The sequence below is a fragment of the Mus musculus genome, chromosome 7 (genome assembly GCF_000001635.26).
Source record: "Mus musculus strain C57BL/6J chromosome 7, GRCm38.p6 C57BL/6J".
Lineage (NCBI taxonomy): Eukaryota > Metazoa > Chordata > Mammalia > Rodentia > Muridae > Mus > Mus musculus.
Window position 1 is genome coordinate 127,588,669 of NC_000073.6, and position 27,469 is coordinate 127,616,137.

Genomic DNA, 27,469 nt, shown 5'->3' on the forward strand with positions numbered 1-27,469 from the left:
TCGAGAGGAGGAACCAAGAGCTACCAATAGAAACAGGAAATAAGTTTCGCCACATCCGGAGCGGCTCTGACGCCTGCGCTGTGCGTCTGGCGGCCGGTGACGTCCGGTGAAATCCAAGATGGTGGCGCTTGGCTGACCCTACGGTAAGTGCGGACCCCCGTCCGGCGGGGGCGGGGTCCGGGAGATATGTCCAGGGGGACGCTCAGGACTGCGGAGCTCCAGACGCATCCACAGCTCAGCTCTCTGTTTTCTGCAGGTGACGGAAGTGCCGCCTCCACCCGCCTGCCAGCCCCGGAGAGCCCTGAGTTGCCCCTCCGCCACCGCCGCTATGTCTGGCCTCAGCAACAAGCGCGCCGCCGGCGACGGGGGCTCAGGACCCCCAGAGAAGAAGATGAACCGCGAGGAGAAGACCACGACCACTCTAATCGAACCCATTCGTCTCGGCGGCATTTCTTCCACGGTTGGTGGGCTTTTGCGAAAGTCACATTTGGCCTGCGCCCAAAGTGTTTGGAATCTTGTGTGTGCTCGTGTGTATATACACAAACCGGGTGGTGAGGGTGGGTGTGCCAACGGCGTGAATGTGATCAGAGAACAACTTTACGGAGTCCCTTCTGGCCTTTTACTTATGCGCACATATGTTCCCGTAAGTCCTGTGTGATGTGTCTGAGTTGGAAACAGGTAGGGGCAGGAACGGAATGTGAAGCTCTCATGACTAGCATATTCTCTTTGCAAGTGTCTGAGCCTTGCTATATACCTCTCCCCTTTCAGTCTAATCCTTGTCCTATTGTGTGTCAGTGATGGTTCAGGGTCCTGCCCGACACTCTGCCTCTTCCCTTCTGGTAGGAGGAGATGGATTCCAAGGTACTGCAGTTCAAGAACAAGAAGCTGGCGGAGCGGTTGGAGCAGCGGCAAGCCTGCGAGGATGAGCTCCGGGAGAGAATTGAGAAATTGGAGAAGAGGCAGGCCACTGATGATGCCACACTCCTCATCGTCAACCGCTACTGGGCCCAGGTGGATGCCTGAAGAGCGAGCGTCCTACTGGGAGAAGCCCTGAGGCATTCCTAACCTCTTGTTCTTTCTTCTTTCAGCTGGATGAAACTGTAGAAGCCCTCCTCCAGTGCTACGAGAACCAGAGGGAACTGTCTTCAGGGACAGAGGTGCCTGGGTGCCAAGAGGGCCTGACCCGTGATGTGATCCCTCGACCAGACCCAGGGACATCAGATCTGAGGGGTAGGACCAGGGCCCTGGGGAGCTTATGTTCTCAGAAAGGTTTTGAGGAGGAGGTGACTTTGATGTGGGGCTACCGAAATGCCCGGCACTTGGGAAGCAGAAGTTGCTGTCCTGGAACTCACTTTGTAGACCAGGCTGGCTTCAAACTCAGAAATTTGCCTGCCTCTGCCTCCCGAGTGCTGGGATTAAAGGCGTGTGCCACCACGCCCATCGTGAGACTCTGTCTTAAAAACATGGGTTTTTTGTTTTTTTTTTTTTTTTTGGTTTTTTTAATATTCTTTTTTAATGGAATGAACAAAGTTTTAGAATCTAATTGGATTTTCATAATCCCAGCCTTCTGAAAAGTAGAAGCAGAAGTCTTTCTGTTTATCAATTAATTCATTTATTTTGGTTTTTCAAGACAGGGTTTCTCTGTGTAATGTTGGCTGACTTGGAACTCACTCTGTAGACTAGGCTGGCCTCAAACTCAGAGTGTGCTGGGATTAAAGGTGTGCGCCACCACCACCCGGCAGCCATGGAATACCAAGCAGCTTATTCTGGGACTTGGTAGAGGTTGATGGTCCCTGCTGTGGCCTTTCATTCTGATGAGGATTCTCTGTCCCTTCCAGAACCGCTGCCAGTGCAGTTTCGAGCCCCTCTCAGTGAGCCGGCCTTGGCTTTTGTGGTGGCACTGGGCGCCAGCAGCTGTGAGGAAGTGGAGCTGCAGCTGCAGGGTCGGATGGAATTCTCCAAGGCTGCCGTGTCTCGGGTGGTCGAGGCCTCGGACCGCCTGCAACGGCAGGTGGAAGAACTCTGTCAGCGAGTATACAGCCGGGGTTAGTTCTGTGGACCCTACCCTGAGAAATCCACCCTGGCCTGCGTTGTTCAGAGTCCCCAGTAAATGTCAGCCTTGTTCTTGTTGGGACAACTTAGTTCAGACGGGGATTTCAGCTTTAGTTCCTGAAGTGGGGCTCTAGAGAGACGGCTGGAGGAGCTGTTGATGCTGGCAGGGTCACAGCCCTTCAGCAGGAGGGCTCTCTGGAACTTTGCACCAACCTCAGGGGTAGCTATTGTCCCACTACACTGAGAGGCAAGTGCCCAGGCTTTTTGAGGCAAGGGGTTTTTTCCTCCTGCCCTTAATTCTCCTCCCTAGTGTCCATTTTCTTGGCTGAATGGTCCCTCTGTGAGCTAGCTTAGTCTGAGTTTGTCATAAGCAGTTGGTGAGATAGCTGGTGCATAACACTGAGCACAGAAACTCCAGGATCAACTAGTTCTTCCTTGGTTATCCAGGGACTCCAGGATCAACTAGTTCTTCCTTGGTTATCCAGGGACTCCGGGATCAGCTAGTTCTTCCTTGGTTATCCAGGGACTCCGGGATCAGCTAGTTCTTCCTTGGTTATCCAGGGTTTGGCTCTCATCCAGGCTTTGCATTCCCAGGGGACAGTGAGGCCCCTGGGGAGGTGGCACGGGTGCGCACCCGGGAGCTAGGCAGAGAGAACCGTAGGCTACAGGACTTGGCCACTCAGCTGCAAGAGAAACACCACCGCATCTCGTTGGAGGTAGGAGTTGGGCTTTGGGTGCGGTTAGAACTTGGGCAGGGTTTGGGTTTGCTATCCGAGGACCTCAGGAAACAGGCCACTGTCCACTGCCCCTAGTACTCTGAGCTCCAAGATAAAGTGACATCGACAGAGACCAAGGTCCTAGAGATGGAGACCACAGTGGAGGACCTGCAGTGGGACATTGAGAAGCTGCGCAAGCGAGAACAGAAGCTCAATAAGCACTTGGCAGAGGCCTTGGAGCAGGTACGAGAGTGGATGGGACCAAATTGAGTACTTGGGGCCCCGGTTTCTGCCCTTTGCATCCACTGTGTCTTCTTTCTCTGCAGCTCAACTCCGGCTACTATGTGTCTGGGAGCTCCACAGGCTTTCAGGGAGGCCAGATTACACTCAGCATGCAGAAGGTAAGCAGCCTCCTCCCCCTCCCCTCCAGGTCTGCCTCGGACTTTCCTGAGGGCAGGCATCTTCATCAGAGTCCGTTTCCTGGCATTGCTGCACATTTTTTTTTCATTCCTTTCTACACTTGTTTATTAAATAATTGCAGAACTTAACTGCTAGGAGCTAGGCGGGCTGAAGAGGACGAATGGGAGCGGGAGCTTACGTTGTCTTGAGAAGCCCAGGCCCGTGGGCGCTGCCCTTCCCTGAGCATCTCTTTCTGCCTTGATGCTGTATTTCAATGTGTGTGAAATCCCTTTGTGTTTTGCCTCTTTGTATTGGAGGCTAGGTCTTGTGATGTGGTCAGGCTGGCCTCAGACTTGTGTAGCTGAGAGTGACTGAGACTGATCCTGCCATACTTGCCTTCTAAGTGGTGAAACTCTAGGCTTTGCACCACCTTACCTAGCTTCAAATCAAACGTTTTCTTACTAAACTTCAGTTCTTTCTCTTATGAGGGAATAATAAAGATTCCGTGGAAATGAGGTTCTATGTGAGGAATAGACAGTGCTTACGTTGGTAGTTAGTTGGTAGTTACATTGGTAGTTACGTTGGTAGTTAGTAGATAGTCCTGTGCAGGGCTGACCTCCTATTCCCCCAAGAGCCCTTAGAAAACGCATTGCTTTGGAAGTTTATAGGAGCTTGGGTGGGGTGCGTGCTGGACGACTGGGGAAAATACTGCCCATCCTGGTCTTGCCTACCACAGCCCCTTCCACTTCCTAGTTTGAGATGTTGAATGCAGAGCTGGAAGAAAATCAGGAATTGGCCAATAGCCGAATGGCAGAGCTGGAGAAGCTGCAGGCGGAGCTTCAGGGAGCCGTTCGGACCAATGAGCGTCTCAAGGTCGGCTGTGGTTAGGACTGGAAGGGCTAGGACTAACCTCAGATCGATCCTGCTGCTAACACAACCCTTCTGGACATTTCACCGCCAGGTGGCCCTGCGTAGCCTTCCTGAGGAGGTCGTTCGTGAGACAGGGGAGTACCGCATGCTGCAGGCACAGTTCTCCCTGCTCTACAATGAGTCTTTGCAAGTGAAGACCCAGCTCGATGAGGCCCGGGGGTTGCTGCTGGCCTCCAAGAACTCCCACTTGAGACACATTGAACATATGGAGGTATGGTCTTGGAGGAGGGCTGGAAATGAGACTAGATCTTTAGACTTGAGACATTCCTCAGCTTCCAAGGGGTCTTGTGGACCTGCTGAGAGTCCCTTGGGCATAGATTGTTCCTTGGCCAGAGGTGAGACTAGGGGATATATCTATTTTTCTTTTTTTTTTTTTTTTAATGGTTTTTCGAAACAGGGTTTCTCTGTGGCTGTCCTGGAACTCACTCTGTAGACCAGGCTGGCCTCGAACTCAGAAATCTGCCTGCCTCTGCCTTCCGAGTGCTGGGTTTAAAGGCGTGCGCCATCACGCCCGGCTTTTCTATTTTTCTTCCTCTGTTTTTGTAAGACCTAGGCTAAGAGAACAATGAGCTGAAGTGAGATTTGAACCACTGCTACCAAAGAGTTACTATTTCTTTAATACTCCGATGCAAATACACAGCGTGCAATGCAAAGCCCGCTGAGTGGAGCACAGACTGCCTAAGATGTATAGAAAGGAGGTGGCTCTGTTGGGGTTTTTTCCTATGCACCTGGTTCTGGTAGCAAGTCCTGTGCGTTAGAGCAGTGTGTGCTCTGGAAACTTCATTTCCTGCTTGCGGGACTAACTGGGTCCAGGACCACACAAGAAAGAGCTTGCTTTAAACACCTTCAGTGCCTCTCCCTCTCCCTTCAGTGGTCACAGTGGTAATGGTTCAAACCCTTTCTGGTAATGGTTTTACAGTTAACCTGTCTCCAGTCAAAGTCTACGTTTTCTCTTAAGAGAAGCAGTGAGAGGGCACGGGAAGCCCCCAGGGCTCGTTGTCTGCTGCAGGTGCAAGCCGCAGCTCTGCCCAGTGATGCAAACGAGTTCTAGGTTATTCCTGTTAGGCTTTGATCATGTCAACATTTAAAGAGATTAAGCTGGATTGCCAAATATTTTAGGACTTGGGAAGGATGGCATATGTGTATTCATGCTATGTATGTGTATGGCGTAGCATTTTTATGTGTATGAGTGTTGGCTGGCATGTTCATCTGTGTAGCACTTACATGCTCAGTGCCCTCTGAGGCCGGAAAACAGCATCCAGGGAACTGGAGTTGCAGATGGCTATGAACCTCCCAGTAATGGTTGGAAACCAAACTCGTGTCCTTTGGAAGAGCATCCAGTGCTCTCAACCACTCTTTATCAGGGTCTCAGTACATAGGTGTGGGTGGCCTGGGACTCACTGTGCACACCAGGCTGGCCTTCAGTGCAAGATATTCACAAGATCCACAAGCTATTGCTTCCTGAGTGCTGGGATTGAAGGCACACATCACCATGCTTAGAGTAGTTATCTGTCTTAGGATCATTTACCAAAATTCTTTTTTTTTTTTTTCCTGGAGAAACATGAGAAAATGAAATAACCAGTGCTGGCTTTATTTCTTTTTCTTTTTGAGCCAGGGTTTCTGTGTCTAGCCCTGGCTGTCCTGGAGCTCACTCTGTAGACCAGGCTGGCCTTGAACTCAGAGATCTCCCTGCCTTTACCTCCCATGTGCTAGGATCAGAGGCCTATACCATCCTTCCTGGCAGCTTTATTTTTTTTATAAGCAATAAATCAGGTCTTCCGATTAGTACTGAGTAGTTGCATTTTCATAGGGTTGTGTGTCTTTCATACCCAACCCTGCAGAGTGATGAATTGGGGCTGCAGAAGAAGCTGCGCACAGAAGTTATCCAGCTGGAAGACACCCTGGCCCAGGTACGCAAGGAGTACGAGATGCTGCGCATCGAGTTTGAACAGAACCTTGCGGCCAACGAGCAGGCTGGTACGTCGTGGGATTTGGATAGAAGTGGGCCTCAGAGGGGTACTGGACCAACTCACCCATGGCGCTTAGCTAGATGCAATAAGTTGAGCTCTTTTCTTTTCTCAGAGCCTCAGGCTGCCACAGGAGACAGGTACATTACCTGTCTCACAGAGAGCCTGAGAGATGAAAAGCTGGGCAGGCATCGCCAGACTGAGCTACTCTGGCCTCTATATGAAGATTTGTTTTACAAAGACTTATTGTGTAATCCTGTGAGCCAAACTCCATTCTGCATTCTGGGGTTTTGCCAATAAACAGAGTAAGGCATCTCTGCTGTTCCCGAGGGACTCTAGTGGAGGAGCAGTGTACAATAAAGGAAAAGGTAAAATGTGAGAGAGTGAAAACGATTTTCATAAAAATGCATCAGGAAACCTAGCATGATGGCGCACACCTATAACCCCTGCACATGGGGAACAGAGGCAGGGAGAGCTCTGAGTGTGAGGCCAGCCTGGTCTACAGAGTGAGTTCCAGGTCAACAAAGGTTCATATGCAAAGCACATAAAATAAAAATAAATCTTTTTAAAAAGAAGTGTTTTTGTCCCCTATCCACCTCCCTCTCCGCCTCCCACTGGCTAGAGCGGTGGCTCAGTAGTTCAGAGCACTGACTGCCTGGCTCTCCTAGAGGACCCAGATTTGACTGCCTGTACCCATAATTCCCAGGGATCCAGCACCCTCTTCTGGCCTTTGAGTACACTACATTGCAAACACGTGGTGCATAGAAATCTAAGTAAAACACCGTACAAACAAAGTGAAATTTAGAAACTAAAAAGACTAATGTTTCTGTGTGTAAGCATTTTGCTTGCATGCATGTATGTCTGTGCATCTCAGGAATGTGTGCCTGGTGCTCAGAGGCCAGAAGATCCATCACCTGGAACAGTTGAAGTTGCTGTGTAGGTGCTGGAAATTGATCACGAGTGCTCTGCAAGAGCAGACAGTGTTCTTACCTACCGAGCCGTTTCTCCAGCCTCTGAGGCTTTGTCTGCTTCTCTGTGGGCACTGACTCCGTCTGTGGAGTTGGTGAGCTGAAGGAGACAGCTCAGCACACTCACTTGCTGACCTTTCCCCAGGGCCTATCAACCGGGAAATGCGCCACCTGATTAGCAGCCTCCAGAACCACAATCACCAGCTAAAAGGAGATGCCCAGCGATACAAGCGGAAACTTCGAGAAGTACAGGCTGAGATTGGTAAAGTGAGTAGAGGGAGTTTCCAGGGGGAAGTCTTAGCTCGACCTTAGTGAGCAGTTCATCTCCTTCCTGCTTTTCTCTCTCTTTAACAGCTCCGGGCACAGGCCAGCGGCTCTTCCCACTGCATTCCCACCCTGAGCCACCCAGATGACCCTGGCCTCAATGCCCTTGCCCCAGGGAAGGAAGATAGTGGGCCAGGCCCTGGAGGTACCCCTGACTGCAAGAAGGAGATGGCTTTATTGGCTGGAGCCACCTCTGCTACTTCTTCCATAAAGAAAGAGGAGCTGGTCTCCTCTGAAGATGACGCCCAGGCCCTAACCCCTGTAACCCAGGGCTTGCCCTCCAGGGGTCGAGAACCTGAGGCCAGACCCAAGCGAGAACTTCGGGAACGGGAAGGGCCTAGCCTAGGACCCCCACCTGCAGCCTCAACTCTGTCAAGGGCTGATCGAGAAAAGGCCAAGGTGGAAGAAGCCAAAAGGAAGGAATCGGAACTGCTCAAAGGTCTCCGAGCAGAGCTCAAGTGAGGCCCTACTACTATCTCATAGCCCTGTCAGGTAGTGTCCGGCTCCTCCTGCTAAGACCCCTCCTGTACCTTTCCCCAGGAAGGCTCAGGAAAGCCAGAAGGAGATGAAGCTGCTCCTGGACATGTACAAGTCAGCACCCAAGGAGCAGCGGGACAAGGTGCAGCTCATGGCAGCTGAGCGCAAGGCCAAGGCTGAGGTAGGGGCGGCTAGAGCCGAGAGTCCTTCCCAGGCACTTCCGAGCCTTGAGCCAACAAGGTCACTTGTTTTTATTCTCACTGTATGGACCAACGTTGAGGGCTTCCTTCCCGTGGATGCAGGTGGATGAGCTTCGGAGCCGCATCCGAGAGCTGGAAGAACGAGACCGAAGAGAAAGCAAGAAGATTGCGGATGAAGATGCCCTGCGGCGGATCCGGCAGGCAGAAGAGCAGATTGAACACTTGCAACGCAAATTGGGTGCCACCAAGCAGGTGAAAAGCCCTGTGGTCTCCTTGCTTCTGAATGCGGGGATTCCCTTAGCCCTCCCTGTTAAGTGCCATCAGCGTGTGGCGTTTTGGTCTGAGTGTGCACTGTTTCTTTGGAGTTCCCCGGCACCCATCTTGTTGAGCTGTGTTTTCCCTTTCCATCCTCCCTCCCCACTTGCAGGAGGAGGAGGCGTTGCTGTCGGAGATGGATGTAACAGGTCAGGCTTTTGAAGACATGCAGGAGCAAAACGGGCGGCTACTTCAGCAGTTACGGGAAAAGGATGACGCCAACTTCAAGCTCATGTCGGAGCGGATCAAGGCCAACCAGATTCACAAGCTGCTCCGAGAGGAGAAGGATGAGTTGGGCGAGCAGGTTCTTGGCCTTAAGTCCCAGGTACGGCAGCTGCAGTGTGGTGCTTGTGGACGAGGCTGAAGAGGCTGCCCCTGGTACTGAGGCTTCCCTCCTCAGGTGGATGCCCAGCTGCTGACCGTACAGAAGCTTGAGGAGAAGGAGCGGGCTCTGCAGGGCAGCCTCGGGGGTGTGGAAAAGGAGTTGACTCTGCGCAGCCAGGCTCTGGAGCTTAATAAGAGAAAGGTAAGGCTGGGCTTTTGGATATGGTAACTTGTGATTGGCTCATGTGTTCCCTCCGTCTCTGCTTGGCAATGTTACCACAGATGGCCCAGAGTGAAGCTCGGCTCTGCTCCTGGCAAGCTCCTCAGGACTGTTACCATATGTGCTGTGTGTCAAGCCTTGCACTCAGTACCTAGCATGCTTGATTCCATTTCCTTTTATTGCTGTGTGGTCATGCTGTGTGCATACATTTATGTGTGTGTGTGAGTGTGCTTTCCCACAAGGGTGGGGACGAAGGACGGGATTGTCATCGGGATGTCCCCCTTTCCCATTGCTTCTGTGCCTTAGTTTTGAAATAGGGTCTGTCGATGAACTTGGCGCTCTCCATTTTAGATAGGCAGGCTAGCTAGTGAGTGAATCCCTGGGCTCTGCCTGTCTCCACTGGGCTACAGGTGTGCGCTACCGTGCCTCGGTATTTTCAAGGGTGACAGGGTTAGGATTCAGGCCCACGTCGCCTGCACTTTACCCACTGAGTCAGTTCCCCAGCCTGTTTTGGCCCTGTGCTAAACTCAACAATAATCCTACCAAGGTTTTTTCTAAGGATTGGTTTTGTTGTTCTGCATATGTCAGGTGCCCCCAGGGGCCAGAAAATAGTGTTGGATCTGCTAAAGCTGGAGTTGTAGAGAGGGTAAGCTGGCGTGTCAGTGCTGGGAACCAAACTTGGGTCTCTGCAAGAGAGAGTGTCTCTCCAGCCCAGCCAAAAGGATTTGTTAACTGTCCCACCATTGAGGAAGCTCAGACTCGGGAAAGGTCAGCTGATTTGTCCCAGAAAGAGAAAAGCTGGGCTTTGAATACATGCCTTGTTCCCAAGTCCTCTGCTGGAGCCATTCACCTAGGCTTGCACAGTGGCTCAGCTGGGCAAAGACAATTGCCTCTAAACCTGATGACCCAAGTTCTGTCCCTGGGATCTACTTGGCAGAAAGAGAAAGCTCTCACAGTTGCCCTCTGACTTCCACAGGTGTGCCATGGTTTATATACCTCCCCCCACCACCACCAAAACACACACTGAATGAAGTCATTTTAAAAATAAAAAAAGAACTTAATCATTGGGTAGTTTTTTGGATTTTTTTTTTTTTTTTTTTTTTTTTACTGTGGGTTCTGGGATTCAGGTCCACGCGCTTGAAAGGTAAGCACTCCATCAGCTAAGCTAATCTCTTCAGCCTGTAATTGTTTTCTTGCTCACCCCCCCCCCTTTTTATTCTCAGTGAGTGTATCACGATAGATTTGAACTTGTGTGTGTCTGTGTGTATAAACAAGGTCTCTCTATTTCACTCTGACCATCCTGGAACTCACTGGGTAGACCAAGCTGGCTTCTGTCTTTGTACCACAAGCTTCAACTTTCCTGATGCACTCAGAAGCCAGAAGAGGGTATCCGATACCCTCAAACTGCAGTTATGATGGCTGTGAGCTGTCATATGGGTGCTAGGAGCTGAAACTAATCCTCTGCCAGACCTGCAAGTGTGTGTAACCACTGCCCACTGAATGATCTCTCTACCCAACTTGAGCTCTTGATCCTCTTGCCTCAGGCTCCCAGGTGCTGAGAGCCCTGATATTTAATTCAAGCATAACAAAAATGGACTGGAGATGAAGCTCAGTCAGTAGGCTGCCTGCAGAGCCTGCATCAAGCTCTGGGTCAGTCTCTAGCATAAACTGGGCACGGATCTGTATGTAAACTGGCCTGGGAACTTAGTACCTGCAAGGTCAACAGGGAGTTCAAGGTCACCCTCAGCTGTATAGCAAGTCTGAGGCCAGCTGGGCTGGGATATTTAGAGACCTTGTCTTAAAAGGAGATGCAGAGAGGATTAAGATGGAGGATTGACAGGCTGGAGAAATGGCTCAATGGCTGATAGCACTGGCTGCTCTTCCAGAGGACCTGGGTTCAATTCCCAACACCCGCATGGCAGCTCACAACTGTAGTTGCTCCAGTTCCAGGGGTCTCAACACCCTTACATAAACATGAATGTAGACAAAACACCTATACACATAAAAAATAAAAGTTATTAAATGATTTTAAAAAGGACATGGAGGATTAACATTGGTCTTATACCTATTGGAATATTCTCTTATGGTGAGTTTATTCATGGAAGCAGTGTTTTATGTCCTATTACATGCTGCTGACCGACACTGGGTGACTCCTGCCTTCTCACCAGTAATCCACAAAGAAAAGAATGCACTTGTCCATCGTTTATCTCTTTTCTGCCTCCCCCACCCCCTTTTGGTTTGTTTTTTGAGATAGTCTCTCTATGTCGTCCTCCTGGCTGTTATGGAGTTTGCTGCGTAGACAAGTTTTCACTGTATTCCAAGCTGACCTCAAGCTCTCAACTATCCTCCTGCCTCAGCCTCCCAACTGCTAGAATATCAAATACACACCACTGTACCTGCTTCAAACACTTTGATGAAGGAAACTAAGGCTGTCTGAGAACATAATGGCACTCCTTAGGGATGTGACTTTAAGGCTGAGTCCACGGGACAGTATACATGTTAGAGGAGTTGATGGCAACAGAGAGACTAGCCTACTGGAGGCTCAAAGACCAGAGCGAGCACCATCATGCAGTAAGGAGCTGTGTCAGGAATGAGGATGCGTAGGAAGGGGTGAGGTTGAGGGCCACAAGGCAGGGTCAGCTCCACTGCAGGCAGGCAGGCAGGATGTTCAACAGAAGCATCAATGGACTGTGGTTCCCAGGCTTGGGCCCAAGGTCCTCTCCTTCCCGTTCCCGCCCACCTCAGGCTGTAGAAGCAGCCCAGTTGGCTGAGGACCTGAAGGTGCAGTTGGAGCATGTGCAGACTCGACTTCGAGAGATCCAGCCCTGCCTGGCAGAGAGCCGGGCTGCCCGGGAGAAGGAGAGCTTCAACCTCAAGAGGGCTCAGGTGCGTCCTCGGGTGGGGAGGGCTGGTTGGCCGGTATGGGAGACATGCAGGTCCTTAGCCTGGCTTCTGCTGTCCTAGGAGGACATTTCCCGGCTTCGGCGAAAACTAGAGAAACAGCGGAAAGTGGAGGTTTATGCAGATGCTGACGAGATCCTGCAGGAGGAGATCAAGGAGTACAAGGTGGGACGAGGCTGGTGACAGTGGGGTGTAGTCTCCGGAGCTCGAAAATAAAGTAGGGCAGCAGGCGTGCGTTGTATGTAAGCCACGTGGCAGAGGAGAGATTACACCTGGACCCTGGCAGTCAATTTAAAGTAATTCTGCCATCTCAGTGATGAGTCAGGGCCATGGCAAGAACCCAGTGGAGTCTCCAGAGTGGCCCTGGGGATGGGATGGAGGGTTGTGTGGCAACAGGCTTCCTGGAAGGAATTGTCACCAAAGGCAGACCCAAAGCTCCAAGAATGGAGGTGAGAGCTTATGTAAAGGGAAAGGCCGCAGGTGGGGAGTGAAGGCTGAACAGCAGCAGACCCTGGAGGCTAGAGGTAGGCTTGGTAGCCTGTGGGCAAGCAGAGTAGAGAAGCCTTTTTATTTGGGAGGGGGAGGAGCATACGATGCTTGGGAGTAAACCTGGGTAGGACTTTACATGAGCTGCACACACACACCTTACCACCAAGCTGCATCCTCAGCCCCATCAAGGGTTTTTATTCAAGAGAGTGGCCAGATATGGGGCCAAGAGCGGCTGCAGAAGGGGGGGGGGGTTGTTAGAGCATTGCAGTCGCTGAGGCAGAAACTATACATAGCTAAGCCCTACACACCTGAGACGAGATGAGCTAAAGCAATACTAAGGTGGAGCTGCGGGGCTCAGGGATGGGTCACAGAAGGATAGAATAGGCAGGACACCAGGGAGGTCCGGGGTTGAGATATAGGAACTAGGTAGACAAACACTCTTCAGTGGATTAGGAACATGCAGTGGATGGTTTCAAGGTGATGAGAACTCGGTGCCTCTGGGACCTCTTGGGAGGCTGGGAAAGCACTGAAGCCAAGGGTCAACTGCAACAACCAAAAGCCACACTGGACTCTGGCTGCCATTGAGGGCTCTTGCCATGAGAAGGAACAGGGGACATTCTTCTTCCTTAGAAGTCTCAGCTTTTAAGTGACAGGCATTAAGTGAAGCCTGGTGAGTGGGGAAAGCCTTGATGGGAGGGGTAGGGAAGGAAGGAAGGGAGCCAAGCCAGGGAACCTGGGTAGAACAAGGGTGGTCAGAGCTCCCGGTCTCTGGAGCACTGTGGTGGAGAAGGTGGCAGAGTCATTGATTAGCTATCCCCCCATTGGCCTTCTCGGGGAAGACACGAGCCTTGAAAGGCTTTCCAGTGTGCATGGCCCTGTCCTGAGAGATGGAGAAACAGTAATTTGGGGAGTTGAGCTGGCTGGCTGAGACTCCAAATAGGCCAAGCAGTGCTCACCCAAGGTGGTGACTGGAGCCGACACTGAGAGCCTCCTGGTGGCAGTTGGGGACAGTCCACAGCAGGGCCTTGGCACCAGGGGTGGGTCAGACTGACTGTGCAGATAGCATGCTTCTCACAGTTCTGCCCTGTTGAGCAGTGACTGAGCAGGTACTCGAGAAATGACAAGTGACCACTTGGGGATTTTGCCCAAAAAAGCTATTAAGGCAAGAGATGCAGGAGTTAGGGCCTATCCCTGTCCTTAGGAGAACCTAGACACTTTCGAGTTTTGTTTGTTTGTTTGTTTTTGTATTTGTATTTTTGGTTAGTTTTGTCTTTTTGAGGAAGGTCTTAACTATGTGACCCTGGCTGATTATGGTCACAGTCTCCTGGGGACTATAGGTGTAAGCAACTCTAATTTTGAAAACTTGGCTCTGAGCCTGTATCCTCGTTCATGCAGTGCTGGTTCCCACCTTCAGAAGTTATGTTCAGAATTAGAGGCCTCAACCATTTGGTGGCCTTAGCCTGGAGTCTGGGGACAGTCAGACTTGCTCCAGACTTACTGTGTCCGTTTGGTCTAGGCCCGGTTGACCTGCCCCTGCTGTAACACCCGCAAGAAGGATGCCGTGCTTACCAAGTGCTTCCACGTTTTCTGCTTTGAATGTGTGCGGGGCCGCTATGAGGCCCGCCAGAGGAAATGTCCCAAGTGCAACGCAGCCTTTGGTGCCCACGACTTCCACCGTGTGTACATCAGCTGAACCTGAAACTCAGGGGACTTTGAACACCCGAGGGGCTGTGCCCCAGCTCCCCACTCCCCCAGGGGCAATGGCCCCAACCTCCCTTTCAGACTCCATGAGCCCAGCCCCTATGTGCCTAGATGGTTTGGGGCTACTGGTGCGTGCAGGAGAGGTGGGGTCACCCAAGCTGAGTGCCATCTTTTCCTGAATGTCAGATCTGCAGCCTCGGGGACTCCCAGGTACACAGCATCCTACTGTAACCTTGGAAGCTGACCAAAACCTGTTTCTACTGAGAAGACAGATACATCCTTACCCCTAGAAGGGAATTCCTCCACCAGGAAAGGGCTCACCACCCATCTGCACAAGCTCAGTGCTGACCAGGGACCTGGGCTTCACATTGGGTCCTGGCCCGAGGAGCCTTGCTTCACTTACTTAGCCCCAGGCCTGGGCAGGGATTTGGCCTTCCAGTGGAGTTTCCTGTACCCTGGTGTAGCTTTTGTGTTGAAGACACTCTTGGGTGTGCACCCTATTCAGGTCAGGGACACTGCCACCTCATGGTCTGATTCAGGGGCATTTTTTTTTTTAGCCAGACTCTTTCCAATCTCCTCCTTTCCTCCCAAGTCCACTTTACCCTTTCTCACGCATCCTGGTGGTCCCTTGGGTACCTGGCCCTAGCCCTGCTTTCTTTCATCCTGGTGATCTTAATTGTGGAGGTGCAACTTGCCAGGAGGGAAGAAACAATCTAGCACTTGCAGGCATTCCAGGTAGAAGAGCTTTGCCCGTGCTCCAGCTAGCCTACACTGATCCTGCCTAAGCAGGGTCCTGAACGCCGGAGACAGGGTCTGCTGGAGCTGGGAGACGGCGCTGCAGATAGATGGCTACAGGAGCTTTTGGACTCACAGCCTCTGCTCTAGAGGTGTTGTGTATGGGCTGCTAATTGTTATGAATAAAATACCCAACCCTAGGCTGCAGAGAAGCCCGTCCATTTGGTCTAACCTGAGTCTCTGCGCTACACCTCACAAGCACTTCCCTGGCATGGTTGGAAGCTGGACACATTTGAGAAACCAGCCCAGCCCACCCTACAACCACTTGGGTTAGCAGCAATATATCTACAGACATGTTTACAAAGGGCCCCACCCCGCCGCCTCCACAATGGAAAAGTTGTTGATTATGGGTTGGCATTGGCCGAATGGATAACAGCCTTTGTGGGTTGCATACTGGGATATGTAGTCCTTTACCTCTAAGGGCCAAGTTTACCTGTTGTGACCACATTTCAGTCTTATTTGTAGGCTTTTTATCCACCCGTACTCTGCGAACACAGACCATGAACAACTCAGCAGGGTGGGTTTTCATTGTAGCTTGGGCCATTAGCTGGACCCTTGGAAACAGTTTGCTCAAACATGGAGGGCTGTCTCTGGGTTCAGAGTGGTGTTGGTGGCTCTCCCGGTGGCGCTTTTACGGATTAGCTACGTGGCCTGCGCTAAGCGAAGGTGAGGTGGGTGTGGGAACAGCAGTCATAGCCATGGTTGTGGCCTCGGGCTTAGCCACAGTAGTACCTTCTCTAGGCTCTTCAGCCTTCTCCGCAGACTTGCCTTCGTGAGGACTCCGGGCCCCTTCTGCTATCTGACTGCGCCTAGTTTCTGTGACGCCGCAGTGGCTGAACCAAGTGGGACTGGAGACTGAGATGCGAGCTACGGTGACCTCCGGTGTGGAGCTGGCAGTGACTGGGACGCTCGCAGAAGCACGAGTAGCTGCAGGGGAAGCACGAGTAGCCATAGGAGATGACATTGGGCCACCATGAAAGCCACCCCGGCTAGAATGCTGGGGGTGGGGGGAGTGGGGGAAAGCAGGATATTGCATCATAGAGACTAGACAGAGCTAGAACTGAGCTAGTAGTCTTAGGAGGCCTGTGCACTGGGGCATCAGTCAGTTCTCTGTCCAACATAATCCTCCTAAGTAATGGACCCCATTCCTTTAGAGGTGAGTCCTCAAATGGATGGGTTGGGAGTACTCAGAGCTCCATGTGGGCAGTAAGGCCTAACAGTAACACAAAGCAGACCTTTTCCCTCATGTTAAGCTCAAGCTGAATGGGCTAAAAGTCCCAGGATCCTCGTGCCTGGAGTGTGCAGTCTTTGCAGAGCCATGAAAACAAGCCATTGGTCTGTCACTGGTGCAAATTTGTGTGCTTTCTTCTCTCAAGTCAGAGATCGATCGATTGATCGATTGCAGAACCCTCCCCTGGCCACCACCGAGCAGGATGTGTTCCTGTTTGAGCTGGAGCTAGGGCAACTGCCTCTGAGCGCACTGATGGGGACTTCTCTCAGAACTTACCCCAGGCCCTAGCTGCTACATTCCTCGGCTTGAATCGTGCTGTCTTCTGATCTCTTCCTTCAACTGTAACCACGCTCCCCTTTGCACTTTGCCTTTCTCTGAGGTCCATCCAGAGACAACGGAACAGTAAAGCTATACCTACAGTTCCCTCCCAAGCTCCAGGCCTGAAAACCACTGTTTAAGGAGGGCAAGAGATGGTGCCACTCTCTCTCAGCACTCCTTAGACTCTGGCCTGTGTTCTGTGACTGCACCTCCATCGGTCCCTTATTCGATAACGAAGTGGTCCTCAGCCTTCCAAAATGTTACAACCCTTTAATATAGTTCCTCGTGCTATGGTGACCCTAACCATAAAATTATTTTGTTGTTATTTCATAACTTATTTTGTTAATGTTATGTGTTTTCTTAGGGTATTAGGCAGTCCCTATTAAGTTTGTCTGGCCTGCTCTAAGCCAACCCCAACTATTTGATAATCTATCCCCACCCCACTCCTGACTTCTATATAGAGGATCCCTTATTTTTTATTTTTTTGAGACACGGTTTCTCTGTGTAGCCCTGGCTGTTCTGGAACTCACTCTGTAGTTCAGGCTACCCTCAAACTCAGATATCCACCTGCCTCTGCCTCCCAAGTGCTGGGATTAAAGGTGTGCACTGCCACTGCCTGGCGGGGATCCCTTATTCTTGAGACCCCGTCCTCTGTAGTTACTTCCAAGTGTCATCCAGCCTACTATAGGAGTCATGACCTCTGGCCTTTAAATCAGGTATTGCTCTGGTCCTCCTCTTATTGGAGTCCTTAGTGTTCCCAGGGCTGGGGACCCAGGAACATGAAAAGGCAAGTCCCCCTCTCCACTAACCCACCCATATTCCTGAAACAGAGGGAAAGAACGACAACTTACTCTGGGATTTGGGACAGGCACAATAGGTCCAAGGAAGGGCAGAAGGAATGCTTGGCAGGGGTGGGGGGCCTTAAGAGCCTTGACTCCTCTTCCAGAGGACCTGGGTTTAATTTCCAGCAGGCAATGGCAGCCAACAACCATTTGTTGTTCCAGTTCTAGGAGACCTGACCCTTTTATGGCCTCTGCGGGCACTGCAGTTGTGTGATGCCCAGGCACATGAAAATAAAACACCCATGCACATTATTTTTACATTAATAAAAATAAATGGTCAGGAATACACCTTCTGCCTTCAGAGAGTCCTTAAGAGACAGGCTATGGGGCTGGTGAGATGGCTCAGCAGGTAAGAGCACCAGACTGCTCTTCTGAAGGTCCTGAGTTCAAGTCCCAGCAACCACATAGTGGCTCACAACCATCCATAAGGAGATCTGACTCCCTCTTTTGGTGTGTCTGAAAACAGCTGCAGTGTACTTACATATAATAAATAAATCTTTTTTTAAAAAAAGAGAGAGAGAGAGAGGCTATGGCTACTGCTGATCATGGGCCATGACCAGACTCAGAAAACAGTGCTGAAGCCAGGCATGAGGACCTCCCTGTAGTCCCAACCACAAGAAGAAAAGGCACTGCCAGTGTGGAGGTGGCCTGAAGCCTCCAGGTCATTCCAACTTCCCACCATGACTTACATGTGGGTCTTGGATAAGTGGCTGTACTTCCCAGAGCCCCAGCCTGTGCCATGGTAAGAACCTTTGGGCTATCCTGGAGATCGGACAAGTCAAGGTACGGCTCAAAGAAGACAGGTAGCAGGAGAGGCTGAGCTAGACCCAGGATCCAAGGGAACATGGAGAGGTGGCTGCCAGCTTTGAGGATGAGGACTTGGGAGCTCTGTGTTTCAGGGGAGACTGTGGGTGTTGTACCCAGAGAAGCTGCAAAGCTGGGCCCAAGACAACCAGGGCTAGTGCTGCCAGGCAGCCATCCAGCTTACCAGATTTTTCTTTCACAAGGACTGAGCTTTAAAGTTCTATAAACCTATCAACCTTCTATAAGCAAATACTGGACAGGAAGCATAGGGCCCCCGGGGAAGGGCAAACCTGGGACAATACTGAGCTTTTAGGGTCCCCATGGGCCCTAGTTCTGGGAGTGAAAAACTTTGCTGTTCGCTGAACAAGTAGATAAGAAGTAAAAACAACTAGGAAATCTTATTCCCTTTATTCTCTTCAACTATTCAACATGACCACGGTGACACAACACTGTTACTGACACACAACACTCAAAAACAGGATTTCCCTTCACCCCATGGGGACAAGTGGGGTGAGCGGGGCTTCCTTTGTGGGGGCAAAGGCTTCTGAGAGCCATCCACTTCAGACTGGCGTGGGGGTGTCATGATGGTTTCAAATCCTCACCCCGACTCATGACTCATACCCAGTTCCTTTAAGAGTTCCTACCTATACTCAACATCAGTTCTAAGTCTCACCTTAAGTGCAGATCAGCTCCACCCCCCTGTGTTTGCACTCCTTTGTCTATGGTTGCTGGGCTCTTACCCAAGGGCACTTCTGAGGGCTCTCGGTCCAGGACAGAGTCGACTCCATTGTGCCTTCCAGGCTTAATTCTGGTGGACCTTTTCCTGAGCCAGTTAGGTCGTCCTGTGGTATAGCTGGAACTGAGAGAGGGTTGGCTAAAAGAACAGGTCTCACCACAAGGTCTCTGCTCTGCCCTCTTTCCTACTAGGAAGCCCAGGAACCTAGCTACAAGGTCCATTCAGTACTGGAATCAGGAGCATAGCCCCCACTGTCTGCAGAACACGAGAGCATCCTATCCCACAGGCTCCATCTTAGTCCTCCGTAGTTTGTAGTCAGCATGACATCACTGACCACCTCCCCTCCAGCACTCTTCTGATGACACGGGTTCAGACCTGTGTCTGAGGGAATCTGTTCCTAGTTTTACAAAGGATTTCTCTCTAGTTTCTGCTACCATCTTAGAAGGGGACAAATCAGCTTATCCTTAGGAGAGTATCTACATTGTATAGGGATACCCCCTTTATCAACATTTCTGTCAATATACAGACAGACTCCTCCTCGTCTCCATGGGGCCCCTCTCCTGGCACTCAGGACTTCAGCAAGGCTGTCTCTGTAATTGTCTAAGACATGCCTTCTCTCTCTCCCCAGGAGGCCTGGGATTTTTTTTCTCTCCCAGTATTCTAGATTTTGGTCCTTTAAATTTTGAGGGTCATCCCTTTGGGGACAGGACAGATGAAGGGTGATGGGTCTCTCTACTTTTTGAACTTTTAGGTAATGGAATTAGAGGTCTCTTCCCCAGCTTTGTAGGAATCCAGGCCACCCTTCTGGGCACAGGATTCCTAAAGAGCCATATATATCATTTGGAGTCTACATCTTGCTTCTTTGGACATTGAGTCACTAGTGCCAGCAACAGGCTGAGGACATTCCCTTGGCAAGTACCAGGGAAAATCCTCCCCATCTTTAAGGGTCTTTGTTACAGATGTTTCTCAACAAAGTTTTTCTTCAACACATTATATGGCAAGACCCCTGCTCCATCACACAGCTCCAGTTCCATGAGCAAGTTCCGCTACTGACCTGTCCAGTCTGCTGTGTCTGAGGAGGAGATAGGCCTGGTAGGGGGGCATTTCTTTTGCTTTCATTTCCCTTCACAAGTTTCTGGCTGAGAGAGAGGCCAAAGGGATCGGGTGGAATAGGTCCCTTTCCGGAGCCAAAATCAAATCTGGCCTCTCAGGGGCATCCAAGCACTGGGAGTGAGGAAGGTGGTCGAGTATCCATTTGCCTCTTCAGGAGGCTGGTCCAGTCTGTGCCGTGTCAGGACATCCACCACGGGCAGCCTGGCTTGTCCTGCCGGCGTTCTTACACCAAACTCACACAAAAGGCTGAGGGTTAAGTCATGTGCTGGTAAGTCAAAGCTGTCTGTACTGTCGTCTTGCCGTCCCTCCTCGCCCACAAGTGGCTCGTGTGGACTTGCAGGCAGCTAGGGAGGACAAGCACACACAAGCCTTGAATCTCTGAAGGAATTTATTCTTTGGAAGTTGACTAGCAGCGAGTGGCTCTCTCCACTGAGGACAGAATCCGAGGGAATGGGTTGCCACTGCAGTAAGACTTGTGGCAGTTAGCTTCCAGGTTAAACCTGTGAGACCTGAGAATGTGGCAGAGGCCCCTTGCAACCCCAGAGGCCTCTCAGAGTAGACATTTCCAGCTGGGCTGGGGAAAGGCTGGCCCTGCCTGTCTGAGGAGAATCCAAACAGCACGAACTGGGATGTGCTTGTACTTGGAGTTTAACAAGCTCCCGGGAAGGAGGAGAAACTGACTGTCTTCCATCTGCAGTCTCTCCACCCTGGGTTGCTTCCCTTCAAATAAATGGAACCTCCCCTAGGATCCGAGATGGTCTCTCAGCGTTTTCTCGGCATCCTTACACTTGAGGGTTTTGATACACCCCAAACTCCAGCCTTTAAAATGGCTTGCCATATTTGTTTCTTTCCTACTTGGGGAACTTTACTGATAAGGGACCCCCAGTCCTCCTTCCCCTAGTACATACAATTCACCCAGGATTGACCTCGTACCCCCGAAGAGCCCCCAGTGTGACAAGATGAGACACTTTTCCTCATCTTGTTTCACCTGTGGGTTTGGAAGCACCTGGCCATTCTCCCCCCATTTTTCTTTTTCTAGTTCTACGGCATTCCTGTATTCCCTCTGAGCACTTTCCTTCCATGGCTGCCAGGAGGGAATACTGACTGGGAAGACTGTTTCCTCTGTCATCTGAGGGTCACCTCACAAGTCAGTGCCCAGCTGTAGAGCTGTGTTCCCTATACCTCCCCCACTCGAGGATTCTGATAAGGGTTTGATACAGTTTCATGGGGTTGTCTACAGACATGTTAGAACCTCTTTCTACATTTAATAGGGCTTTTACCCACTATGGTTTATAAGATTTCTCTGCTACAGACTTAAAGGGCTTTTTTCCTACATATTTATAGGGCTTATAACCCAGGAGTTTTTCTCTACGGCTTATAAGTGGTTCTCACCCACGATCTCTTAGGCTTCTTATCACTGATGCAAACTCACTATTTCTTCCCAGGGTTCTTGACCCTCTACTTCTCTATGATCTGATAGGGCTGGCCTCCTTTCCCCAAAATTTATCAGGAGAGAGTGGTCCCTGGTCACCAGACCTACTTCACAGGGAGACCCCTGGGTGACAGCTCCTATGGAGGAGGAGAGTGGCAACCTCCGTGAAGCCATCTCCACACTCGGGGCACAGAAAGGGCTTTTTCTCCGAAACAGTTTTGGGACTTTCCTCTTCCCCGTGGCTGCTGCTTTTTGGGGGGGTAGAGGCCTCTCCCTCATCTTCCTGGTTTGTGGACAATGTGGCTGACTCTGAAGGGGTGTCCTCAGGAGTGGAGGCCCTTTCGTGAGTATGGGTTTCCTGATGTCGTGTAAGAGCTAGTCGATCGAGGAAAGAGGCCCCACAATCAGAGCAGCTGTAGGGCCTGGCTCCCAAAGGGCTCCTGAGATGCTCCAGCAGGACTGAAGAGCTCTTTCCCAGCTCAGAGCTCTTCTGGGACTTCCCACCCGCATGGACTTTCTGGTGCTGCAACAGCTCAGAGCTGAGGCCAAAGCTTTTTTTGCACTCTGGGCATTTAAAGGGCTTTGCGTTTAGGAAGGGGCTGGGTCCTGCCCCTTCCCCACGGCCAGTCCTACACTCAGGAAAGAGAAAGGGCTTTTCATTCCCGTGAGTGAGCTGATGTTGCAGGAGCACAGCCCTATCAAGGAAGCTTTCTCCACAGTGGGAACAAACATAGCACTTAGGAGAGGGTTGGCCTGGCCTTTGGCCTGAGCCCTCCTGACTCTCGGGGACTTTCGAGGGCTGTCCTGGGGGGTCAGCTCTGCTCTCTGAAGCACCTGGGTGTGAATTGCCTCCAAAGGGGAGCCTGGAGGGGCGTAACTGTTGAGGCTTGGGGGCTGGGTGTGTTATGAGGCCATCTGCATTTTTGTAGGGGTTTTCTCCGATATGAATCCTCTGGTGCTGCATGAAGATGCCTTCATCATTGAAGCCCTTTCCACAGACCAGACACTTGTGAGGTTTGGCTCCTGGTGGCGGAGTCATCAGGGCAGGATCCCCAAACCCTAGCAAGCTGTCACCCTGAGCTCTCCGGGCAGGTGTCTTGCCTCTCTCGTGGATCACGCGGTGCTGCTCCAGCTCTTGCGCCTCCAGGAAGGCCTTGCCGCAGTCGGAGCACACGAAGAGGTTCTCGTCCATGTGTGTGCGGACGTGCGTGATGAGGTTGGAGCTCTGGCTGAAACTCTTGCCACACTCCGGGCACTTGTAGGGCTTCTCGCCCGTGTGCGTGCGGCGATGCTGGATGAGGTGCGAGCTGCGAATGAAACTCTTGCCACAGTCAGAGCACTTATAGGGCTTCTCGCCGGTGTGGATGCGCTGGTGGCGGATCAGAGTGGAGCTCATGATAAAGCTTTTGCCGCAGTCGGCGCAGATGTACGGCCTCTCCCCACGGTGGATACGCTGGTGGTTGATGAGGTTAGAGCTCACACTGAAGCTCTTCCCGCACTCGGGGCACTTGTAGGGCCTCTCGCCCGTGTGCGTGCGCTGATGGCGCAGCAGGGTGGCACTCAGTGTGAAGGTCTTGCCACAGACGGGGCACTTGAAGGGATCCTCGCGCAAATGTGTCCTCTGGTGCTTGATGAGCGTGGAGCTGTGGCCGAAACTCTTGCCACACTCCAGGCACTCGTAGGGCTTCTCCCCGGTGTGTGTGCGCTGGTGCTGCGTCAGCTCCGAGCTCTGGATGAAACTCTTGCCGCACTCGGTGCAGCGATAGGGCTTCTCGCCTGCATGGATCTTCTGGTGCTTGAGCAGGTTATGATTCTGGCCAAAGCGCTTGCCGCACTCCGGGCACTTGTAGGGCTTCTCACCTGTGTGCGTGGCCTGGTGCTGGATGAGGTCCGAGCTGCGGTAGAAAGCACGTCGGCACTCGCCACACTTGTAGGGCTTCTCCCCGGTGTGGGAGCGCTGGTGCTTGATGAGGTTGGTGCTTTGTGTGAAGGCTTTCTCGCACTCCGTGCACTTGTAGGGCTTCTCGCCCGTGTGCGTGCGCTGGTGCTGCACTAGATTGGAGCTCCAGCTGAAGCACTTGCCACAGTCGGGGCACTTGTAAGGCTTCTCGCCTGTGTGTGTGCGCTGGTGCTGCACCAGGTGCGAGCTCTGCGTGAAGCTCTTGCCGCACTCTGAGCACGTGTTGGGCCGCTCCCCCGTGTGGATTCGCTGGTGCCGCAGCAGTTTGGACCACTGGCTAAAGCTCTTGCCACACTCGTTGCAGATGTATGGCTTCTCGGCCCCAGATGGGCGTCCCTGCACCAGCTCCCGCAGGCTGGGTTCACTGGCAGTGACTACAGGTGTGCTGTTCCAGGGGGTGAGGGTTCCCCACTGCCAATTGGTCTCACAGGCCTTGGTCCACTCTGACGGGGAAGGGACTACCTCGGGGGCTGATGGGTCCATAGGGGTCTGGTGATCTAAGGGGGAAGAACCCAGGGGGGTTGGGGAATCCTGAGGGGCTGAGGCATCCTGGGAGGGGCTCTCCAGGGGCATCTCTGATGGGTCCTTGGATTCTGGACTCTGAGCCGGATCTCCCAGGATGATCTCCTCCCCAGAACTTTCCTGCTGAGGGCTCTCCTCTTCGTTCCCACTTCCAGCACCTACAGACAGAAAGGGAGTCTCCAGCCCCCATCTCCTTTCAGAACATGGGGTCTGGTCTCTCTTCCCTCCCCTGTGACTGCCCACAGTCCCTTGTGCCCCTCACCTCTATGAGCCTCATTCTGGCTCTCTTCAGGACCCTGCAGATCCGGGCCCCACAGCACCGTCTCAGGCTCCATCCCACGGCTGCAGACTGTGAAGGTTCCAGGGTCTCTGGTGGGGAGAGATGGGTACACAATGGGACCAGGTTTAGTGCTTTTCTTTGTGCTCCCACTTGTGTGACTCTCGGGGACCTGCCGCCACTCACTTCTCCGACACCATTTCTCACTGAGCCCCTTAGTCTCAAAGGCCTGGTTCCAAATACTGCAAATCTTCCAGATTGCAATGAAGCAAGTCGGTGAATGGAGAGGCAATGGAAACCCCATCGTCATAACCCTCTGTACCTGCACTGAAGGCTGGAGCGCTATCCAACATTCAGATGGGAGGCAGGCTTTCACCCCACACATCTGATGCCCAGAGGCCTGGAAACGTGTTATTTTGCAAATCAGAGGAAGCTCATTAAGACTCCAATTTTCTTCCTTTATGGGACTGCTAATTGAGAGCAATAAACTTTTCCCTTATGAGCCCCAGAGAGAACTGAGACTGACTCTTTTTAAGGGGTTAAAAAAAAAAGTTTCCCTGAAGGGACAACTACTCACAAAGAGTGGGGGCAGTTTGCCATTCTCCAAGCACAGAGGATAGCCTATGGGTGGGAAGGGGAGTCTGAAGTCAGGGGCTCCTACAGGAGACGAAGGCAAGGAAAAGGGGAGCCTGACTCGGTGGCATACTTGGGAGATGGAAACCAGAGGATCAGAAGGTCAAGGTCAAGGTCAGTCCCAGCTACCCGAGACCTTGTCTCAAACAAAATGAAGGAGAAAGGACAAGCAAGGAGGGGAGGGAAGCAAGTGTGTAGAGAGCATAGGTGACTACCAGGTGTCTTCTTCCTTTCACTGCCTTGAGAGACTTAAGAGTCATTTGTCCATTTTACAGATTAGTAAGTAGACACTGGGGGAAATGTCTCCAAGGCCCCAAGGCGGGAAGTAACAGGGCTAAGACCACAAATTCCGCGTTCTGTGTTTGGCTTGCCCTGTGGCATGGGTTGACCTTGACAGTCACATGAGACTCCTACTTGTGGTCTCCTGGCAGGAGAGGAGGAGAGCTCGGAAGCCCGAGAATGAGCCAGAAAAGTGCAGGGAAGCCCAGTTCCCTCGGCTGCAAAAGTCAGACCCAGTGAGGAGGTCTGAGAGGCTGCGTCTCTGAGCTCTAGGTACGGATGTCCCCAAAGCCACCCAGACACACACCTGGGGACCCATCCTTCTGCCTTATTCTTTTTGTTGATGCTTCATCACACACCTAGGACAAGTACCCAGTAAAAACTCTGCTGGAGGACTGAGTGAGCTGGACACCTCATGCTCCCAGAAAGCCAGCCTATCTTGTTCAGTGTCTTTTAAGATCAGTTTGCAGATCGATGTCAGAAAAGTGACATAAGTTCGTCAGAGTGAGCCCCCAGGGGAAGGAGTCATATCTGTCACTCAAAATCCCGGGGGTGATCCCCAGGAGAGAGAACAGGGCTGCAGGAGGGCGCTGACATCTAACGGAATCCCTGGAATAATCTACCCTCGGGGTGACAGTGTGCATAGGTACTTTGTGCACAGGGACAAAGAGGACAAAGCTCACCAAGAGGTAGCTGGGGTGTGAAGCAGGTGAAGCAATGGACAGCTGACCAACTGCTAATGCAGCCGAGAAGTGAGTTAGCCATCCCCTATCTCTAAGTGTTTTTAGGGAGAGATGGGGGCCCCCCGGAGAGGAGAAGGTTACCCTGCTGAGCTGACCGAGAACAGGTAGGAGCTTAGATACTTGGACAGAGAAACTTAAAACTCAAGGGCCTACCGTAGAAGGGAAAGAGTTAATAACCAGGCCACATGCAAGAAGTAGCAAAGACTGCGAGGCGACTACTACTGGGAACCAGCCCAGGCCCAAGAGCGCCAGCCTCCTGCCCCGGACGACCCCCAGAGGACCGAGGCGGGAAGGACTGCCGGAGACGGCTGCCTTCCCGCGGAGGTGCGCGCGGCCCAGGGTGACCCTGACCAGGAGGCAGCGGGACCGCCCTCGACGCCGCCCCCCGCACCCCGGCGGACCAAGACTTGAGCGCCTCCGGCCGGGAGCACCCACCCTGTCCCCGGCTCCCAAAGCCCAGGCGAGCCGCCGGCGTTCCCTCCCCGCCGCGGACGCCCAGGCTGCCCGGCTCCGGGAGAGCGGCGGCCGCCTCGCCGCCCCCGGCCGGACTCGCTCTCTGGGCGCGCGCGCCTCCCCTCCCCCACGGCGGTCCCCGCGCGGTTCTCACAATCCCCCGGCCGCCGTCCCCCGCCGCCCCGGGCCCGGCCTGCGCCCCTCGCCCGTCGCCGCCTCCTTGGCCCTATTGTTCCCCGGCGGCTGTCCCGGGCCTCCAGGCCACCCCGGGAACCCAGGCGGCCCCAACTCACGGCTCTGGGGTCTGGGAAAAGCCGAAAGGCAGAGGCCAGCCCCAGGGGACTTAACCCCTTAAGTGCCCTGCCTCGGGGGACGGGCTAGATGCCGGGAACTCTAGGGTCCTTCTCAAGGGGTGATTCCAGGCTGAGGACCCGGGGACCAGTTCAGGGTGACTGGGACGGAGCAGGAAGTGACCCCAGCTTCCCGGGCCCCTCTAGCCTGGAGTCAGAACATCAGCTCTATGGGATTTAACCCTTTGCCTCCCACAGCCTGGGAAAAAATGAGGGGGTGGGTATGGAAGCAAGGAGGTGGCTGATGACGCCCCTCTCCCAGTGTCTAGTGGAATCACGGAAGATCAGCTTTTGGGGGAGCTCAGAGGCCGGCGAAGGTCTTCGGATTTCTGGCCATTCTCTCCAAAGACTCTGCCAGCCGCTCAGTTAAGCTGATCTCAGATTCGGCCGCCGCGGGTCCCCTGAGACCCGCCTTTGTTTGGACTCACCCAGGACTGGGGCTGGTATGCCTGGGTTGGTGATTAGGAGGTGAAAGCAAAGGTTGGGTGGGCTGACCTAGCGGTAAGAGCAGAAGCTAATGGGCCAGGCAAGGCTACCCAGCGCTACGGACCCTCTTACCCACCTCTCACCCCCCCACCGGTGGTCAGGTCTCCCTGGAGGAAGAAACTGACAAGGTAGGCAAGCATTACCCCTTCCCAGCAGCTCGGTGGTAAGGTATGCAACTCACTGCAGGGCAATCCTTCCATAAACTTAGGGAGCAAGAAGTAGTGGTGAATTCCTGTAATTCCGTTGCTTGGGAGACAGAGGCAGGAGGACCTGAAGGTTCAAAATATTCGTGGCCCACATAGCTCCAGGCTACCTAGCGAGACCCTGTTTCTAAACAAGGAACCTCACAGGGCTCCCAAACTGTTCCTGCTTGTGTCTCATTTTCTCCCCACCACATCCTGAGAGAGGACTTAGAATCATCCCCATTTTACAAGGCAAATTAATCAAGACATGAGATGTGAGGTAAAGTTCGAGGCCACAGTTTTCAATGAACCCAGGTGTGAGGAGACCAG

General features: G+C 52.5%; 2 protein-coding genes and 1 long non-coding RNA gene across 13 annotated transcripts; 1 reads left to right on the forward strand and 2 right to left on the reverse strand.

Moving 5' to 3' along the window:
* The first annotated feature begins 29 nt into the window (after positions 1–29).
* Positions 30–14,937, forward strand: Rnf40 (ring finger protein 40). 4 transcript variants are annotated; one of them, NM_172281.2, is made up of 20 exons: positions 30–143; positions 257–460; positions 844–1,011; positions 1,089–1,230; positions 1,839–2,045; positions 2,647–2,768; positions 2,865–3,011; positions 3,095–3,169; positions 3,921–4,040; positions 4,129–4,308; positions 5,939–6,074; positions 7,178–7,299; positions 7,387–7,814; positions 7,897–8,014; positions 8,136–8,285; positions 8,461–8,673; positions 8,749–8,874; positions 11,638–11,778; positions 11,857–11,958; positions 13,799–14,937. In NM_172281.2, the coding sequence occupies exons 2-20, from the start codon at positions 329–331 to the stop codon at positions 13,973–13,975; spliced, it is 3,006 nt and encodes a 1,001-aa protein (NP_758485.2). In that variant the 5' UTR covers positions 30–143; positions 257–328; the 3' UTR covers positions 13,976–14,937. The 4 variants fall into 4 exon arrangements, with proteins under 4 accessions (NP_758485.2, XP_006507812.1, XP_006507813.1 ...); XM_006507749.3 differs by having other exon boundaries at positions 32–143; positions 2,614–2,768; XM_006507750.3 differs by having other exon boundaries at positions 32–143; positions 2,632–2,768.
* Positions 14,938–15,234: 297 nt separating this feature from the next.
* 1700120K04Rik (RIKEN cDNA 1700120K04 gene) lies at positions 15,235–15,777 on the reverse strand. The gene has a single exon (NR_027915.1). It is a non-coding gene; the product is annotated as an RIKEN cDNA 1700120K04 gene (long non-coding RNA).
* A 2,582-nt stretch (positions 15,778–18,359) lies between these two features.
* Positions 18,360–27,117, reverse strand: Zfp629 (zinc finger protein 629). 8 transcript variants are annotated; one of them, NM_001362197.1, is made up of 4 exons: positions 26,415–26,604; positions 24,336–24,413; positions 23,999–24,105; positions 18,360–23,894 (listed from the first exon to the last, which is right to left on the reverse strand). In NM_001362197.1, the coding sequence occupies exons 3-4, from the start codon at positions 24,069–24,071 to the stop codon at positions 21,364–21,366; spliced, it is 2,604 nt and encodes an 867-aa protein (NP_001349126.1). In that variant the 5' UTR covers positions 24,072–24,105; positions 24,336–24,413; positions 26,415–26,604; the 3' UTR covers positions 18,360–21,363. The 8 variants fall into 8 exon arrangements, 5 of the variants coding, with proteins under 5 accessions (NP_001349126.1, XP_011240135.1, NP_001349125.1 ...); NR_155450.1 differs by lacking the exon at positions 24,336–24,413 and having other exon boundaries at positions 18,360–20,166; NR_155451.1 differs by lacking the exon at positions 24,336–24,413 and having other exon boundaries at positions 18,360–20,166; positions 26,276–26,604.
* Between the last annotated feature and the right edge of the window lie 352 nt (positions 27,118–27,469).